We start from the raw sequence: 17,658 nt of genomic DNA, 5'->3' as shown, positions 1-17,658 counted from the left end.
ATACAAGTGTTTTAGCAGTATGACATGTTGAAATATGTGTGTGTGTGTGAGAGAGAGAGATATGTGTGAGCTCATTATGGGGAAGATATAGAGGCATGTGAGGTTTCTCAGGAACAGTAGAGAGAGTGAGCAGAGAGAGAGCGAGAGAGAGAGACACTGACTGATATATATTCAGCGTATTGTATTTTCTGCTCTAGGAAGCGTTGCGTGTGTGTGATTAGGAGATGATGGAGCATAGTTTGTGTGTGTGTGTGTGTGTGTGTATGTGTGTGATTAGGAGACAACAGAGTGTAGCACGCACTCATTCAAAATCGGAAGAATGTTCACGTCTGCGTTAAGTGGCTTACCATAAACCTGCTTCAGTTTTAAAATGTACTGTATTCAATGCACGTAAGCCATTCTGAGGTGTGGGTCTCACTCTGAGGTGTGGGAGATGTGGTGTGTGTTGTCTCTCTGCCCTTCATAATCACACAGAGATGCGTGTGTCGTCTCTGGGGGGGGGTGCTCTGTGGTCACTGAAGCTCTGAGCATGGAGACGTTAGCTGTCCTCATGCAAACCTGTCAGTGGCTTGGCACGTGGAAGGGTCCGCTGGGGAAATTTTTCAGAAATATCATTTTTTACTTTATTGTCTGGGAAATTACCATAAAGTTAAAATTTCCCACCGAGGCTGTGAAATTGTGCTCACCTCCACACAGTAACACATGATAGTTAAACATTAGTGTGAAGTGAAATATTTTAACTAAATGACAAGGAGTGATAGGACACAATCCTAAAGCACATTTGCCAGGTCTGCAGCGAACTTTCATGCACTACAGGGATTGGATGAAGCGAGGACAAGAGTCCTCAACAATTGTTTTGTTGTTTGTTTGTTTAATGGATTATTGTATTTATTTGTTTTATTATATAACGAAGCAACGTTACCATGGTTATGTGCAGTTTGAGAGAGAACAGGAGAGTAGCCAGGTTTTAGATCATAAGATAATGAGGTGTAATATGATCGTGAGGTCACCTTGCAGGGTCATGAGACGATAAAGGACCTCTCTTGCTTTCTCTCTCTCCCTTCTCTCTCTCTTTCTCTCTGTGCATGTGTTAAATCTAATCCTTTTGCTACTGTATATTGATGGACAAAGATCTGTTGCTGACAGCAAGCTTGGAGTGTTGGGTAATGTGAAATCACATTAATGGAAATCAGATATCACACACACACACACACACACACACACACACACATATTCCTAGGCTTATTTTTATTACCTGTTAGTTTTAAAGGTTAGTTTTAACGTTGTCCATCCTAGGATTGGGGGTGTGGTGTTGGACGTGGGCCTGTGCGTGTTGAGCCTGTATGTCTCTGTGTCTCTTTAACCCTTGTTCTTGTCTCCATTTGCCCTCCACTGCTGTCTTGGACTCAGAGAGAGGTAACGTGTCCTCTGCTACCCAGACTTCCATCTGTCTGTCCCTGTCTTCCCACAAATCAACACCGTTTCCACACCCACACACAGAAAGCAGTCTGGTTTCAGAGCTGATATATTTTACACCACCTGTGTATATCTTTGCATGTATGCTCCCAAATCTTGGGATTTGCCAGTTTTTCATTTCACAAATGGTGTTAGTTTGAGTGCGCTTAATATTGAGACCATGTGCGCACGTGTGTGTGTTGTGTTTGTTTTTTATGTCTCTGGTGTTATGTTGATTTTCCCTAAAGGCCAGCTGTCTTTTAGTTGCTGTTCTCATCCTGCACACACACACACACACACACACACACACATACAAACATGTACAAATCCACACACACACGTCCTCATTCATTGTTCGCCCATACCAGTTTGTCGGAATCCCCTCAATCGCTGCTGTGTTTCTCTTTAGGGATTTTGCCTATGTAGCACGTGACAAGGACACCCGGATACTAAAGTGTCACGTGTTCCGCTGCGACACGCCTGCTAAAGCCATCGCTACCAGCCTGCACGAGATCTGTTCCCGGGTTAGGACCTACGCCGTCGCTTCGCATCCTTCCTCGCCTACCCTTCATTTGTTCCTCCCCATGGCCCCTCCCCCACCTTCATTGGAGAGTGCTGTAGTAGCGATGTGACTGTGGTCACTGGTGTAACCATTTGGATATTGTTCTGTGTGATAGATCATGGCGGAGCGTAAGAATGCCAAAGCTATGACAGGAGGATCGATGCAGGACAGGAACCACACAGGACTCGATGTCCCCCTGCAAGGTAGCTCGCCAGCAATGCTTGTGTGTGAGAGAGAGTGTGTTTGACAGAGTAAAAGTGTTTGTGTGAAAGTATTTGTCAGAGTGCGTGTGTGTTATAGTGTTAGTTAATGGGGCACGTGTGTCCTTTTCAGCAGAGTTCCCCACACCAAAGACTGAACTGGTACAGAAGTTTCAGGTGCTGTACATTGGCATGATGCCAGTAGCCAGACCAATAGGTAGGGAAAATATTTTCTGTCCACACACACACACACACACACACACACACACACACGCGCGCTAATCATGTGACCCATCTTCACAGGCATGGACATGCTCAATGGTGCAGTGGACAGCTTAATGACGTCATCAACCCGTGACGACTGGACTCCAGTGATACTGAATGTAGCCGACGCGACTGTCACTGTCATCAAAGAGAAGGCAATAACAGCACCTCTTATTAAAGGCCAAGCTAACTAGTGACATTCACTTCCTACTTCTTCCTTTTATAATTACTAGAAACTACAAGACCCAGTAACTAGAACAGTGTATGAGAATGACGTAACCTGAAAAAGTTTAGTTTCAGGTCTTCAAGTTGTACACAGTCAAAGCTTTTGCCCTGCAGAGAAATGATGTCACTCTCCTCAAGCTCAGAGCTGTCTGTTTTGAATACTGCCGCAGCTCATAGCATCACTTCCTGTGGCAGGAGGAAGAGGAAGTCCTGGTGGAGTGCCGCGTGCGCTTCCTGTCGTTCATGGGTGTGGGCCGGGACGTGCACTCCTTTGCTTTTATCATGGACACGGGCAGCCAGCGCTTCGAGTGCCACGTGTTCTGGTGCGAGCCCAACGCTGGCAGCGTATCGGAGGCTGTGCAGGCTGCTTGCATGGTCAGTGACCCACGGGTGAATCTCAGCCCCTAACACCTAACTCTAAACCCTAGCCCTAAGAGGTAGCCTTAGGTCCTATTCCCAACTCCTTACTATAACCCCTAGAGTTAGCCCTTTTAGTTATATACAAGAACACCTCAGTAACTTGCAGTACTGTGCAGATGCCTTAGGCCACCATTAGATTTGTTTTAGCACTGGCATAATGACCATATGTAATTATTTCTGTCTCTTTATTAAAATACAAACACAAATACAGGAAATTTGTATGCAGTATTAAAAAAAAAACAAAAAAAAAACCCAACTTCCCTAGGCTGCAGGGGCAAGTATTTAGCGTAACCTCCCTTTACGAATATGAATCACTTAAACCTAAATTTAATGGAACCTGAATGGAATGGTACCAAAAGATTACTTCAGAAAACTCCAGGACAGTCTCCCCCAAAAGGCTTCACTATGTGCTTAGTGCCAAGGGAGGTCACACTAAATACTGACTTATTTCTGTTGAAGCTATTTTGTTCTGAAAATTGTGTTTTTAAAAAACTTTGTGTACATATTTACATATTTCTTGTATTTTCTCTTAATAAATAGACAACATGTCTAATGGTGGCCTAAGACTTTTGCACAGTACTCTACATCATGATTCCGTTTTCTGAACACATCTTCATTGTTGTCAGGCCATCAAATTAAAATTGTGTAGCAGCAAGCACCTGCCTAGATACTGGCCTGTTGTGTTATTTCCTTTATTTTATTACTATTGTGTGCCAAGAAAGGGCACTTGGTGAGAAATGGTGAGAAATGTCTGTTTTTGATCCACACCTGCTAGAATCTGACCCCAGCCCTAAAGTTAACCCTTATGCTTATCACAACTCAAAATGAAGAACTTAAAATGAGTTTCCATCAGAAATGATCAAATGTATACACTTTCCAGCCAAGCGCGTTAATACAACCACTGTAGTCCCCAAATCAAGTAATGCAAGACTTACTGTATGTACTGTATATTACTGGTTTAGGAAATCAAACTCGCACATTTTCACAATCTTTTTCCCTCCATACTGTGAGACCGGACACTTCTTAAAGAAAAGCTCAGGCCGTCTAAAACGGTGTCCATTCAGTTCCCAACCTCACTCTCTTTATTCACCGCTTCCACCCCGCAGTTAAGGTACCAGAAGTGTTTGGTGGCCCGTCCGCCATCTCAGAAGACCTGCTCGCAGGTGCCGCCTTCAGACTCAGTGACGCGCCGCGTCTCCACCAGCGTGAAGCGCGGCGTCCTGTCCCTCATCGACACGCTCAAGCAGAAGAGACCCGTCAATGAGCTTCCTCAGTAGTTCTACACGTTGGCATACTGTGCCCCCCCCCCCCCCCCCCCCACACACACACACTTACTTACCCCCACGCACGTGTTCAATCAGCATGTCCGTAGCCTTGGAAGGAGGACGAAAGGGTGACAAAGAGACATGAGACTGTGTCCATGCCAAGAAAAGACTCAAAACACACTCTTCTACACACACACACACACACACACACCTCATAAACTATCTCTGTTTGTTGTGTTCCTGTACATCACTCATGCATTATCTGCTAATCTGCACGGGGTGCCACAGCAGCTCTCCAGCATGTCACACAGCAGGCGACAAGCGCGAGGCTGGAAATGTTCCCAGAACTGGTGTTCGAGGAAGATCAGAGTGTGTGTGTGTGTGTGTGTGTGTGTGCGCGCGTGTGTGTGCATGTGTGTGCATGCACGCATCTAAAATACTTAGGATAGATCAAATATGGCCAATTAACCTCACTAGAGCTTCCTCTGCACAATCCTAGCTGGCTGCAGTGGGTGGGTGGGTGTGTGCAGTGTGCTTCATCACTCCTAAAGTGTGTTTAGAGGACCTCTGATGTCCTACACAACGCATGTGTGTTTTCTTTTTCTGCTTCCTGTGTCAAAGTCTTCAACGTAGTTATCATTGCTGGTGTCGGTGTAAGGATGGACAGATGCAAGGATGAGGATTGTCGGAGGAAGAAAAACGGATGACATGAGCCTGCGCCGCTGCTAATGTATAAATACAGATCAAAGCTTTCACCAAAAAGACTTCTAGTGTACTAGAGGGCGGCTGCTTTTAGCGGGACTGTCCTGACAGACTCTGGACTAATCCTCGTCAATGCTGACAAAGATCTGTAGAATGTAATCTGACACACACACACACACACACACACACACACACACACACACACAAAAAGGCAACCGTGGCGGAAGCGGATTTGTCTGAGTTGGAGAAGCCCTGCAGGTACGCTCCTGCCATTTTCGCACTGACATTGTCTTTATGTGTGCTTTTGGGTTCGGGTTGCCTGAAACCCCAAGATCCCCTTTGTAACACCCCTACCGCCATCCCACCTTCAACTCACCACCTGCTTTAGGCCAGATGCGGGTGAGAGATCAGCTCGAGTGTCCATTGGGTTGCAAACACGCTGGACCTCAAGGAACTTGTTTAAGCAGTGCTTGCAGGCGAACAGGACATTTGAGCCGAACCACACCCTCAAATGGCGAAAATCAAAACGCTACTTCAGCTCAACGCCTGCGGCCGTCACCTGGATGCTACCTTTAGCGTTTTTGAATCACCCAGCAACATCTGGCGTCGGCTTCTCATACCCACCTGTGTGCGTCTGTGATCTTGCCGCACTCTAGGGTTTGTAGTTCTTCCTGCCATATGAAATGTAGTCCTAGCACTCTCCCTGACAGCAGGAGTCGAGCAGTCACCTGTGTGTATAGTATCTATATAACATGCAAACACTTATCACATTATAAGCTATTACATCTTTTTTTCTCTTTTTTTAAATTTTGAAATGTTTTATTTCGTCAGTTTGTTTTGTACTACTTTGCCTTGGCATGTCTTGTGAACATTTTGGCCAAACTGTATAAAAAAATCATTGTATGTGTTGTAGATAAAAACAAAGGACAATGACCGAGATGAAACAGAACAAAAGAAAGATGATTCTATTTTATGGTCTTTAAGGGACCTTGGCTGTAAGAAATTGGGAAGGAACCATAGGCGTCTAATCTATGCATTCTTTTAGACTCTGAGGACAACCTGAGGAAAACAAACCCAGAAAAGACATATTGCCTTGCATGTCCTGGGACATTTACAGAAGAAGGAGAAGATGTACTGAACAGAAATGATATTTTTTATTTTATTTATTCTATTTTGTATCAGTATATACTGGTTGTCATCTATTCTATGCTCAGACATTCTCTTCACCATTGCTCACACTAAAAGCATCACATATTTCTGAAGAAGTAAAAACGGGAACGAAGAACCTTTAAAATCCACAACCTTGTACAGTCGCCCTGGTAACCGTGTGAAGGTTGATGTTCACTCACAGAAGTTGCCATGATTACCGCGAATCTAGTAGGAACAACTGCACTAATCAAATGCCAACATTTTCTCCAGAATAACAAGTCGGAGCTGTTTAAGAAAATATATTTTGCCAGATGTTGTCCAGAGGAGGAAACACTTTAAAAGAAAAATGGCACACCGATGTTTCTCACTTACTAATTTAAAAACAAAACAAAAAACAAAACAATTATATCCAGTACTGTTGGAGAAGTCGCTCGAAACCCATGTGTCCCACCCTTGTACTTTCTAGCACACCTTACTATGCTTTGTCCAGGTTTAGCATGTGTGTGTGCGCAGCACAGATTTCACAGATTTAATTTCTGTGCAGTTTGACCTTCAGATTATTTACAAATATTTGACATGTATACAGGTGTATGTCCCATATGCACAGAGCATACAGATCGGTCAGACATGCCCTCAGTGACGCGACAGTCCTAGTGTTCCTAGTAGACTCCGAACTGCACTTCTCCTTTTCCCCGACCCTGTTTTGTTTTGTCCTCTCTAAAAGGTGGATGGTCCCCATCCACTCACTCAATTTGCACTTGGAGCACAGAAGGGTGTGCAAACCCACAGGACGACTCTCCTCTCACATGGTACCACACTGGCTGTCTCCTAATTCAACAGAGGTTTAAATTCCTGGTCTCTCTCTCACACACACACACACATACTTGCATTCTTGTGGAAACGTTGGCTTCTTCTGCTCTACAATAATTTGTACACGATATTAAATGTAATCTGTTGTGAGAATAAACAGCATATCACGATAATGACCATTCACTTTATTGATGTATATTCCTGGTAATGCACATGTGATTGCATATATCAGGTCTAGTGCTATAACAACTTTATACTCCTGTGGTAAAGCAATGCAGTGCTTAGTGCTAGAAATAATATATTTAGATAATAAATCATTTGTTGTTTCGATTAACTGATTAATGTGATTTATCTGACCACAGTGCTGCGGCCTGTCATAACAGAACTCGCATCTTTTTGAAGACTTTTTTTTTTCCATGTTGTAAATCATCCATCAGAGGAGTTTTTATTGCTTGGCCAGGGCCTTCTCTGCAGAGCTCAGCACGGCGGCACACACTTGATGAATGAGAAAACATGCAAAGCGATCCTCCAAAGAAACCCATGATAAACTGACAAAAGCATCAGTGTCGTGGAATTCCAGGGCAAGACTCTTGGATCTCAGGTAGACTGGCTTGATTTCAAAGTTAGGGGAAAAAAAACTTTGGAAACTGCTTATAGGGAAAAGTTGCAGCCATAACCACAGCCAAACTATAAAAACAGCACCGTGGGGGAATATGAAAGCTTTCGGCTTTTATAACAGCTGTAAATACAGACACAAGGTGTCCTTGTTCACTTAGGACGTAGATATGCACACATGCATAAGCCTGAACCACCTTGGTCTAAATAAAAATCCAACCCAAAAAACCCAACACAAAATTAGCTAGAATTACAACTGACTATGCAAACATGTACATTCCTGGTCAGTATTTCACATGTGTATGTGTAAAGCATGTGTAAAGATAAAGTTTCATTCTAGCTCTTTTACAGGACTGCATTACTCCAGAGTGATCATTGAAGGAAACTAGCCCATATGCCCGTGCGCCCTCATCACTGAATTCAACACACTAAAACTGCAAAGTACTAATGACCTTTCAGGGGTGGATTTCCATAAGCGACTGTACATGTTTCCTTGGTGAGACAACGGGGGTCAATGGCAGGGTCGTGCGCCGGACCGGAATCTCAGCTCTCGGACGAGCCGCTGGACGGCACTGGTGTGGCAGACGCAGAGGGGGCAGACAAGTGGGGGGACGAATCAGAAGAGAGGACTGAGGAATTGGGCGTAGAGATGGACGGAAGTGCCCCATGTGCCTCTTGAGCCGTGGCCTGTCCGCACTGCTGGGCTCTGTACTTCACTTCTAACACCGAGGCGAGTTCAGAAACTCGCGTTCTGGGGCCAAGCGCTTCCTGCTCATCTCTTTTTCCACCCGGCAAGTCCTGGAGCTCTTTTTCCACTTCCTGAGATCGGTGAGCTACCAGCCCGGTCCGGAAGGGTGCACATTTGGCCTGCTTGCGGGGAAGCGTTACACAGACTGGGCGTAACCCTTGCGTAACGGGTGCGGCGTGAGGGTGGGTCTCAGATTGTGTCCTCATTCTTCGGGTGTGTCTCTGCGTTCTTGATTGAATCCTATTACCTTTGGGCTGCCAGCTCACCTTATCGGAAGCCCCATTCAGGACGCCGCCGTCCTGGCAGAGAACAGTAGATGTCTGATCCAGGACAGTAGAAGCAGACGGACAAAGCCCTGCGTCCTCGGGGTCCTGAGATGTCAGGTTTAGGGCTAGGTCCCGGGAGACACTAGGCAGCCCGCTAGTGACTGATGCTGCAATAGGGCCATTGGTCGCTGTGGGAAACCGTACGATGTCGCCACCAGCTTCAGGGAGAGGTGAGGAGGTTGGAGGCAGGGAGTCCGTTTTTCGCCTGTATCTCTTCTTCTTCCTCTCTCTCTCTCTCTCTCTCCTCCTCTCTCTGGGCTTAGTGCGCTCCGCTGGCTTGGCCGTTATGAGCCCACCCAATAAGCCTTTTGCAGCTGCCCGCGCCAGTATGTCCTGCACGGACTCCAGTTCCACTGGATCCTGCCGTTACAGCATGCGAACACACACACACCCTGTGGTTATCATGACACTTCAGGTGGCACATATCTATACATGGTGACATCTATACACAGTAGTTATTGTATCTAAGGTTAACAATGAATGTAAGACATACATACAAAGTATATAGCCTTTATTGTGATTAAGGAGACACACACACACGCACACAGGCTGCACTCTGATTACGGAGAGATCCCAAATACATCCTCGCGCTTGCCCATTCACTTGCACGCACACCAGGTTGGAAGCTGCATGGTAGACCTTTTTGCTGTGAGCGTGTGTAAATGCTGATCCGGACCGATAGCAGAATATTTTATTCAGAGCTGAATTTAGGACTAATTTAAGATGCCACAACGGGGTCGAAAATGGGAGGCCGGTGTGCTCTCTGTTCGTCTGCCTTACATACACGTTTAGCCTTTCTCACACCCACGCACACACCTCACGCTTGAGCACGCAGAGGAAGCAGCCATCAGTGGTGTCTGATTCCTGCAGCTGGAAGAACTTCTCCTCCGTCTCCTCTGTCCATCCTGTAGACACTATTCTGAAAGGCGAAGTAGCACAGACATCGCTGCATAGTGCACACCCCAAAGGATGCCAGCCAAGCCCCCTCCCCTTCAGCCTGCAGGCACATTAACTACACGGGGGTCTGCATGTTCTCTCAACGCGGATAAACCTCCGGAAAAAAACAAACAAAAACAATTTACCATTGAAGGAGTCAGCTAACCAAAATTGCACTGTGTTGTAGGTAGTAACAGTACACTTACAGATAATTTCTCAGAATGCTCCAGATGAGTGTATAATACTATGCTTTACATAGTACTAGAGGTTCATGGACTGGACTGAGCAAGGAATTTCAGAGTGATGTCATATTGCAGTGTGTTTTCCGTGTGTTTTACGGGATTACAGCACCAGTTCTTTCCATTATTGACACCTTTCGGTTAATAGAGATGCACTTAGTTTTTATGTAGCTCAGTGGTTAAGGCGCTTGACTAGTAATCAAAAGGATGCCATTTCAAGCCCCACCAATTCCAACTGTTGGGCCCCTGAGCAAGGCCCTTAACGCTCAATTGCTCAAATTGTATTCAGTCATAATTATAAGTCAGTTTGGGTAAAAGGGTCAGCTAAATGCTGTTAAATGTTCATGTGACTTAAGTTTGTATATGGGTAACTATGTAGTTATATTGTGTCTTTGCATGTGTGTGCGTGTACCTGAAAGGCTGTAGCTTGGGTCTGACAGCAGCCTTCTCAAGTGTGCTCTTCACCAACTCCTCGTTCTCCTCAGCATACACTGAGCATGTGCAATACACCACGGCATGCACCTTAGGAACTGCAGTTTATGAGAGATGAGTGCAAATCACAACCAAAGCCACTGTAAAACAACATGGGACAGAAGCGCACTAGAATATTGTATCTGCATATTCTTATATGAGTGCGACAGCTGATTGTTTAATCTCTGATATGAAAGAGGTTTGAGAATCGGGAAATATTCAGTACAGAAGCAGGGAATACTTCTACAAAGGATGCGAGTCACTAAGATGCTGGGGAATGAGGGACTCCATTACTGTCCTAAAAAGCTTAAGAACAAGATGTTATGGTTTTTTTATATTCCTGTGGCTTAGAAGATACACGAGGCCTCTGGGGTAAAAGAACACACTTTTGAGGCACACATACACACATGTGCATGCGCGCATAGCTAGACATATCTGATGGAATACCACTTTTGCATTACCGAATAAAACTTTTATAGTTCTAGCTAGGCTGTGTGTGTGTGTGAAAGAGAGTGAGAGAGAGAGAGAGAAAAGATATTGCTGAACATGGACCACCATATGCACAGCAATGGCCAGTAGGGGTTATACAACAAAGGATGAGTGTGTTTAAGTTTTTAAAGCTTACTCTCACCAAGTTTCCTTTTTGATGACGTTTTTCATGCACCTTAACTCCTCCCCCTCTCTCCCTCAGCAGGAGAACAAGGACACCAGCCATGGCCCACACAGTCAAAAAATGCACAGAGGAGGTTCTTTTGAACCAAGAACCTTGTGGTTATGAGGCAGCACGTTTCCCACAAAGCCACACACAACACCACCCTTTTGGTATTCTGCACAACTCACAATGCTGTGTTCTCAAATCAGCTTCTAGACCAATACCAGTCTTATCCAAAAGAAAACCCCAAAAAACATTAATATGTCCTCTCACCATGTCCTGGAAAAAATTCCAAATTCCAAATTGGGTAATGTCTCCCAGATGAAAGGAGGTGAGTAGAAGAAAGGAAAATTCCTTCAGCTGTTTCTTGCAGTGGTGGTCTGAAGAAGAATACTCAAGTCCCTACTGTAGGACGGAGCTATTTCCAGGGAGACACGCACTTGTGATGATTGCAAGTAAAAGTTATTGATAAGAATAAATGTCCCCTTCTGTCATTCACCTGAAATGGACTTTCATTGCTTATCTGTGCTCATTACTTATTTTGTTCTTTATTGTTTATATTGTTATTGTGTTTGGTTTCGACCAGAGAAAGGGCTTGCTCACTGGGGACTCAGATGTGGGTAAAGATGCTTTGTGACAATGTTGTTCTAAAAAGCCCTATATAAATAAATTTGAATTTGACCTAGGTGTTGAAGAGACCTGAAATGAAGAAATTATTTGGGATACACCCCTTGATGTGTCAGTGGTTGCAATATGTGCACTGACTCATCTAGGGTTTTTGGTAAGTGAAACTCTGTGTCAATTTGGACCGAGCCCCTGCCCTGCCAAGTTGGGGCTTCCTGCACTTGTGAAGAGGCTGGTGATGAGCTGAATCAGATGTGTGGAACTGAGAAGGTCTGGTATCGAGAGGCACTGAGTACTGTACTAGGACAGGGGTTCTGTTTTGCAGACATGGGACCGCACAGCAATACAAGGTTTCAAATTTGGCCTACAGTAACATACCTGGTCCAGCTCACCAGCTCATTATCAAGACCTTCTTGAAACCATGCAGGGAAGCAGGAGCTGAAGACCCATGTCTAGTGGGACAACCCCCTTTCAAAAAAGTTAGTATCTGTTCCCTTTGAGCTTGGATTTTCTTTCAGCTAAGAGATTAACAAGTTACAAACAAGTATCTTGGACTTTTAAAATGAAATGAGTGCAGGATAAATAACAGTATAAAGGCATGACAGATTGACAGTGAGCAAAATAACTCAGACAACATTTTCAATTGGCCTTTCAGAGGATTTAGCTAGAGGAATTGCTTACTGTCTTGCAATGTTGCTGTTTCAGACCTTGGGAAATACACGATAACTGACTGATCGTATGTGTGAAGTTACACATATCACAATTAATATTGTGTAAAATACCATAGGTGCAGGCACAAGGTAGGAGTGTATAGCAAAATAGCTGATGAGCATATATCAGCATTGGTGTAGAGGAGTGCAAGAGTGTATCTTTCTTACATGTCAACACATGGCTGAGGTCTCGTTTCTGTCTGGTGACCAGGGACTGTAGTTTGGCGTCAGAGACGTAGCCTCGGGACAGGTCACGCAGAAGGTCCATGTCTAGTGGAGAAGTGCACATATTTCAGATGCCATTCACTCATTAAGCTCCCTTTTATCCTCATGGAATTCACCAAAATAAAAAATAAAAAAGATAAGAAAAAATGAAATGGGACATTTTTTGTGGCAACTCAGTGGAGTTTGGCCCTGCTGTGTTGCTATACCTCCATCCTCCTGGAGGATGTGCGTGATGGGGTCACACAGTGCTGATGCAGTGCAGCGGGGGAGCAGCAGGGCGACTCTCACCTTCTGAAGGTGCGAATCCCATTCGTTCAGCTCACCAAATCCGGCCGGCAACAAGTGCACATCTTTGTACACAAGCATTAATGATTGCTAATTAGCCGATTAGCAATTCAGGCACTTCATTGGACAGTTGAGTAACTAAGAAAAGCTTTGTCTGGGCTTGATTATGTGTAGCTGTAAAAGTACATTAATTTTCACCATATCATTAATGTAATTGTTTCGCCAAGGAACGGAATGGAAACAGCAGCCTTTCTCACTTTTGCAGCCAATGGTAGAGAGGGTAGACTGTAGCTCCTCCCTCTGGGTGGGGTCATCAGGGTACCCACAGAGATAGATGTGGGCAGAACAGACAGAAGCCTGGACAGCTACGTGAGCCACAGTGTGTGCAGAGAAGAATCCCACCATCAGAATATCAGCATCTTTCACCAACAGGCGTCTCACCGCACATGCAGCAAGACAGCGGGACTTATTCTTTGAAGAACACAAACATGCACATACACATACACTCAGTAGAAACAGGGAGGAGTCTATAAATATGTGGGCATGAGTGTCACTATATGAAAGATGTGCTGATTTGTATCTGTATATATATGAAAGTGTGATTGATTGAGACCTGTATTATGATTTTATGATCCATCAGTAATGTAGTCCTGTTCAGGAGTCCTGGAACCTGCTGTGGAAACCGCAGGATGTCAGGACAATGTGTGTCCTTACTAAACATACTCCCCTCCAGATGAGTGTGGGGGTTTCCCTGGATGAAGCCCTGTGCCTTCAATGTCTCACACACTTCATCTACACTATGAAGGTGCACACACACACACACACACACACACACACGCACACACACGCACGCACACAATCACTTTTTAAATATGTGATAATGGTTTGAGGAGTATAGATGGTACAGAGTCTGGTGTGTGTGTATACTTGGTCTTGAGTGTGTTGACCCAGGCATAGATGGGCAACTTGTGTTTCCTCTGGTGTTTTGCTCTCACACATGTTGGCAGTATGTCATCAATCGATGGCAGATTTTTCTTTATCCTACTTCGAGCCAGTGCAGCTGCAAGCTTAGTCCTAAATCTGACACACACACACATGCAAAACAAGTCAGGATTAGTTAAAACAGCCAAAACAGCTACAAACAAAAGAATGTAACTTAGGTGCAACTTTTATTTTGGCTAATTTAAATCCTTAAACCTGAATAGGCTGCCCTCCACCCGCCTCACTTCCTTAAAAAGATCCTCCCCATCTTCTGGTATTGGCTCCCAGGATTGGAACTTCCTGTCCTGGAAGTCGTACAGCATGACCACCACGAGGGCCGTTAGGCCATCCGGCTAAACACACACACACAACACACAAACGCACCCACATCACTCCTACGCAAAGCCGCTCAAGGCATCTCGCCTTCAGTTGGACATGAGTCAGGGCAAAGGGGAACTCACCATTTGCTGACATGAGTTGAAACAGCTGTCAATCAATATTCCCTCCAATAGTTCTTGGTCTGTGAGTGTCAGAATTTAGCACTGAATGGGTATCACTGCTTATTTACTGAGGCATTACAGGGGCTTTGTGAGCATTTGATACAACCACAAGCGGTGTGTGTGTGTGTGTGTGTGTGTGTGTGTGTGTGGGTGGATAAAAAGTCAGCACTCCTCTGCTCTTGTGATTCTGAAAACAGCCAACTTGACGCAACTGTGTCCTGAGGGCTTTAGTCTACAGTATTACAACCACATGCAGAGCTTTCATTTGACAGATTTCCTCTAGAATCAGCTCAGCTGAGTAACAAGAACAGAAAAAAAGATTAAATTGGATCAAACCAGATCAAATCTGATCTAACTTCAGCTGCTATAGCTACTATGTTAATCCCATCCTCATTCTATCATTTTGATTGTGACCTTGGCACTATGACACACTTAGGTCCACCTCTACCCACAGGTCTAAAAGTGTAAATCAAGAATAGTTTTTAGTTTATTGTTTATCAGACACTAATAGAACATTTTAATCAGACCATATTACTCATATTTGTTATTCACGAAATGCACAGAACATTGAAAAAAATATTACCATACATTTCAATCAAATGTTTAGTTGTGTATTCTCCTACCTCTTGCTTTTAATTGTTTTTAGCGCTAATGCTTTAACAACTAATGCATAATATTGATCTCATTATAGTATGGTCCCCTACTGCCATAACGTCTCATGCTGGGACTTGTTTGAAAGATTAATAGCTACTAACTTCAAGGGCACTTCCAGAAACAGACTGAAGAAGAATGAGTCTCCAGGGTATTGAAAATTTCTCCCTGTACTAACTGCTACAGGTCTTGGTGGTGCACTCAGACTTATGGGCCCAGCTATTCCTTACACACACTTAAATCAGTTCATCCACAGTGCTTTTGCTTTAGACCTGTCCCCCTATCCGTTTTCTTTACAGTCTCAACAGACCGTTAGGTTTTGTACAATTTTGCAATATCTCCTAAAGAAGAACTACATGCCAAAACATTACGTAATGAAAACTAGCTCTGCTGTTTAAAATATCCCACCCCCTGGGGGAGGGGGGGTGTCGTCGTCAAGGTGATAAGGCTGGTGCAGGAGTATACTACAATGTCGGGGCACTGGGGTAGGACGGGAGGAAGGGAGAGGAGGAAGATGGTTCGATGAGAGATTATGGGTGGGCAGCCTCTGGGAACTGTCAAATCTTTAGGACTGCGCATCTTATTAGCAGGTATTTTGTAAATACCTAAATTAGGCTCACACCCGCACACACACTCGTTGTAGTGTGCCTCATGTGTATTTTAAATGAATATTTGAACGAACGTTAGCCAAAAAATCCAAGAGTGCACATAAGGGATGAAATCTACTGGGTCCCAGGTTGAATTATGCAAATTGAGCTCTAATCAGCAAAAATCTGCAGATACTACTTTCTCGCTCTCTAATAAACTAGACCAATGGTGTTCAGTCCCACTCAAAATCTACTGTTCTAAAAATGAAAGAAGAGAAGGAAGCTCTACCGCTGAAAGTATAACACATCATATTTGATTTATTATTTAAGCCTAGTGCAGCGCGAAGGGTGATACGAACCGCTGCTTATCAAATAAATGTTGAATGTATAGGTTATATGTTTTGAGCGACCTACATTTTAGGGCACTGAATGCGAGCTGATATGCCCGGAGCTCATTCCGCTCGGCGTTTGAACCATCCGCGGGAACGGATGTGCCGCCGGCGCTGGAGAGCGCGAAGGGGCCGTAGCGGATCGCCCTGAGCGCGCGCGGCTTCCCCGCCCGCGCCGCTGCGAAGACGGCTGCCGCGTGAGCGTACACGCGATCCGGGAACCTTGCACGCCGCGTGGGCTCCTTCCTAGGGGGAGGCGGAGTACGAGGGCTCTTTGGGGACGAAGGAGTGCGCCCCTCCGGAGAAGGGCTCTCACGAGGATAGGTGCGCTGATCCGGTGCATTCGGCGAGGTCATGCCGGTTAACTCCGGTGGCACGCAGAGAGGCTCCTGCAGTGCGCACGCGTTGTCACTGTACATATCCGACGTATATTACTGGATCAATGGCACACCTATACGCCCAGATCCCTGACACACTGCATATACACTGTCACATGTATTTACACATGTATATACACTTACAGCTCAAATAAAAGTTTTAATTTAGAGGTAATTAAATTAAAGGTATGCACTCGAGTTTAAACGTAAATGAAAAGGTTTAAAAAGTAAGACAGACCTGGTAGAGAGAGGGGGTGTGTTGGCATCACTGCAGTTAAACTAACTGTTGGAAGGAGACACTAAAGGAGGGTCCTTTCTCTTCAGTTCCATTCTGCATTCACACACACACACACACACACACACACACACACACACACACACACACACACACACACACACACACACCGAGGTCAGGTGTCAGGCCAGGCACAAACACACTGCTGTCAACATCTGATGGCACGCGAGTCTGCGCTTAATAGCATCACTCACTTGTCAGTCACATAATCTCTCTCTCTAATGCCTCTCACACACACATACTCAGTGCACATTTCTTTTAGTGGAAAAACACTAAAAGAATCTAAACAATCTGTAGGTCTAATTGACTGGAAAGGTTCTTGGATAAAACATATTATATGAAGAAGAGGAAACAGACATCACTCCTTAATTACTTGCCATTACACCAAGTTATGCCAAGTTTAGAAATAACTATTAGAACACAGTGAATAAAAATGTCTCAGGAATGGAAAATGCCACAATACAATAAGGCAAAAAGCTTCGGATTGAAAACACACGAGTCTCCAGACTGAGGAAGTCTAGTAGATTACATACCATAGTTTCTTTTTTGTTCCGAATCCATTGCTTAAGGTTCGTATAAATGTGTGTGCTGGCCCATGCATAAAAATGTTACATGCTGAACATATATTACACTGTATGGTATTCACACGTTTGTGTGGACATATTGACCAAACGAATGAAGTGTCTTCTTTGTTTGTGTGTTTATGTGTGTGTGGAGGGGGGAACGTGTGCGGCTCCTTGCCTGAGTTACACGACTCCAGCCCAGCCAAGTTAAAGCACACCATGGTAACAATGGCAGTAAACGGAGACTGAACCAGCACCTTTACCCTTACATCCAAACTCCCTCATCCACGACTTTCAGCTCATTTCTTCGTTTCAAAACCAGCTAGCCATTCACTACCTTTCTGTCAGGGCTGAATGATTCATGCTTGGGGTGTGAGAATGCACTGACTGGAGATCATCTTTTCATTACCTGCGTCCAAATATGCAGCGCTG

General features: G+C 44.6%; 2 protein-coding genes across 7 annotated transcripts in view; one reads left to right on the top strand and one right to left on the bottom strand.

Moving 5' to 3' along the window:
* Window positions 1–7,228, top strand: part of apbb2b (amyloid beta (A4) precursor protein-binding, family B, member 2b) — a 43,405-nt gene extending 36,177 nt beyond the window's left edge. For 3 of the 5 annotated variants that reach the window (XM_081714411.1, XM_035529738.2, XM_081714412.1), the window contains 6 exons: window positions 1,865–1,979; window positions 2,133–2,220; window positions 2,351–2,434; window positions 2,521–2,636; window positions 2,902–3,081; window positions 4,233–7,228. In XM_081714411.1, coding sequence (XP_081570537.1) covers window positions 1,865–1,979; window positions 2,133–2,220; window positions 2,351–2,434; window positions 2,521–2,636; window positions 2,902–3,081; window positions 4,233–4,403 — 754 coding nt within the window. In that variant the 3' untranslated portion in view covers window positions 4,404–7,228. Of the gene's footprint in view, window positions 1,417–1,864; window positions 1,980–2,132; window positions 2,221–2,350; window positions 2,435–2,520; window positions 2,637–2,901; window positions 3,082–4,232 lie in introns of all 5 variants that reach the window. The other 2 variants (XM_081714413.1, XM_035529739.2) reach the window with 2 other exon arrangements.
* Window positions 7,229–7,349: 121 nt separating this feature from the next.
* Window positions 7,350–16,385, bottom strand: LOC113586469 (putative methyltransferase NSUN7). Of its 2 annotated transcripts, XM_027024607.3 has the most exons (11): window positions 16,017–16,385; window positions 14,326–14,384; window positions 14,081–14,217; window positions 13,811–13,963; window positions 13,497–13,680; window positions 13,141–13,354; window positions 12,805–12,948; window positions 12,542–12,643; window positions 10,329–10,446; window positions 9,558–9,660; window positions 7,350–9,101 (listed from the first exon to the last, which is right to left on the bottom strand). In XM_027024607.3, the coding sequence occupies exons 1-11, from the start codon at window positions 16,345–16,347 to the stop codon at window positions 8,211–8,213; spliced, it is 2,436 nt and encodes an 811-aa protein (XP_026880408.3). In that variant the 5' UTR covers window positions 16,348–16,385; the 3' UTR covers window positions 7,350–8,210. The 2 variants fall into 2 exon arrangements, with proteins under 2 accessions (XP_026880408.3, XP_081570540.1); XM_081714414.1 differs by lacking the exon at window positions 12,805–12,948.
* Window positions 16,386–17,658: the final 1,273 nt, after the last annotated feature.

Source organism: Electrophorus electricus, chromosome 5 (assembly GCF_041902795.1).
Source record: "Electrophorus electricus isolate QZ-2024a chromosome 5, ASM4190279v1, whole genome shotgun sequence".
Taxonomy (NCBI): Eukaryota; Metazoa; Chordata; class Actinopteri; order Gymnotiformes; family Gymnotidae; genus Electrophorus; species Electrophorus electricus.
The sequence above is the reverse complement of the archived record's forward strand: the minus strand, read 5'-3'. Positions and strand labels throughout refer to the sequence as shown.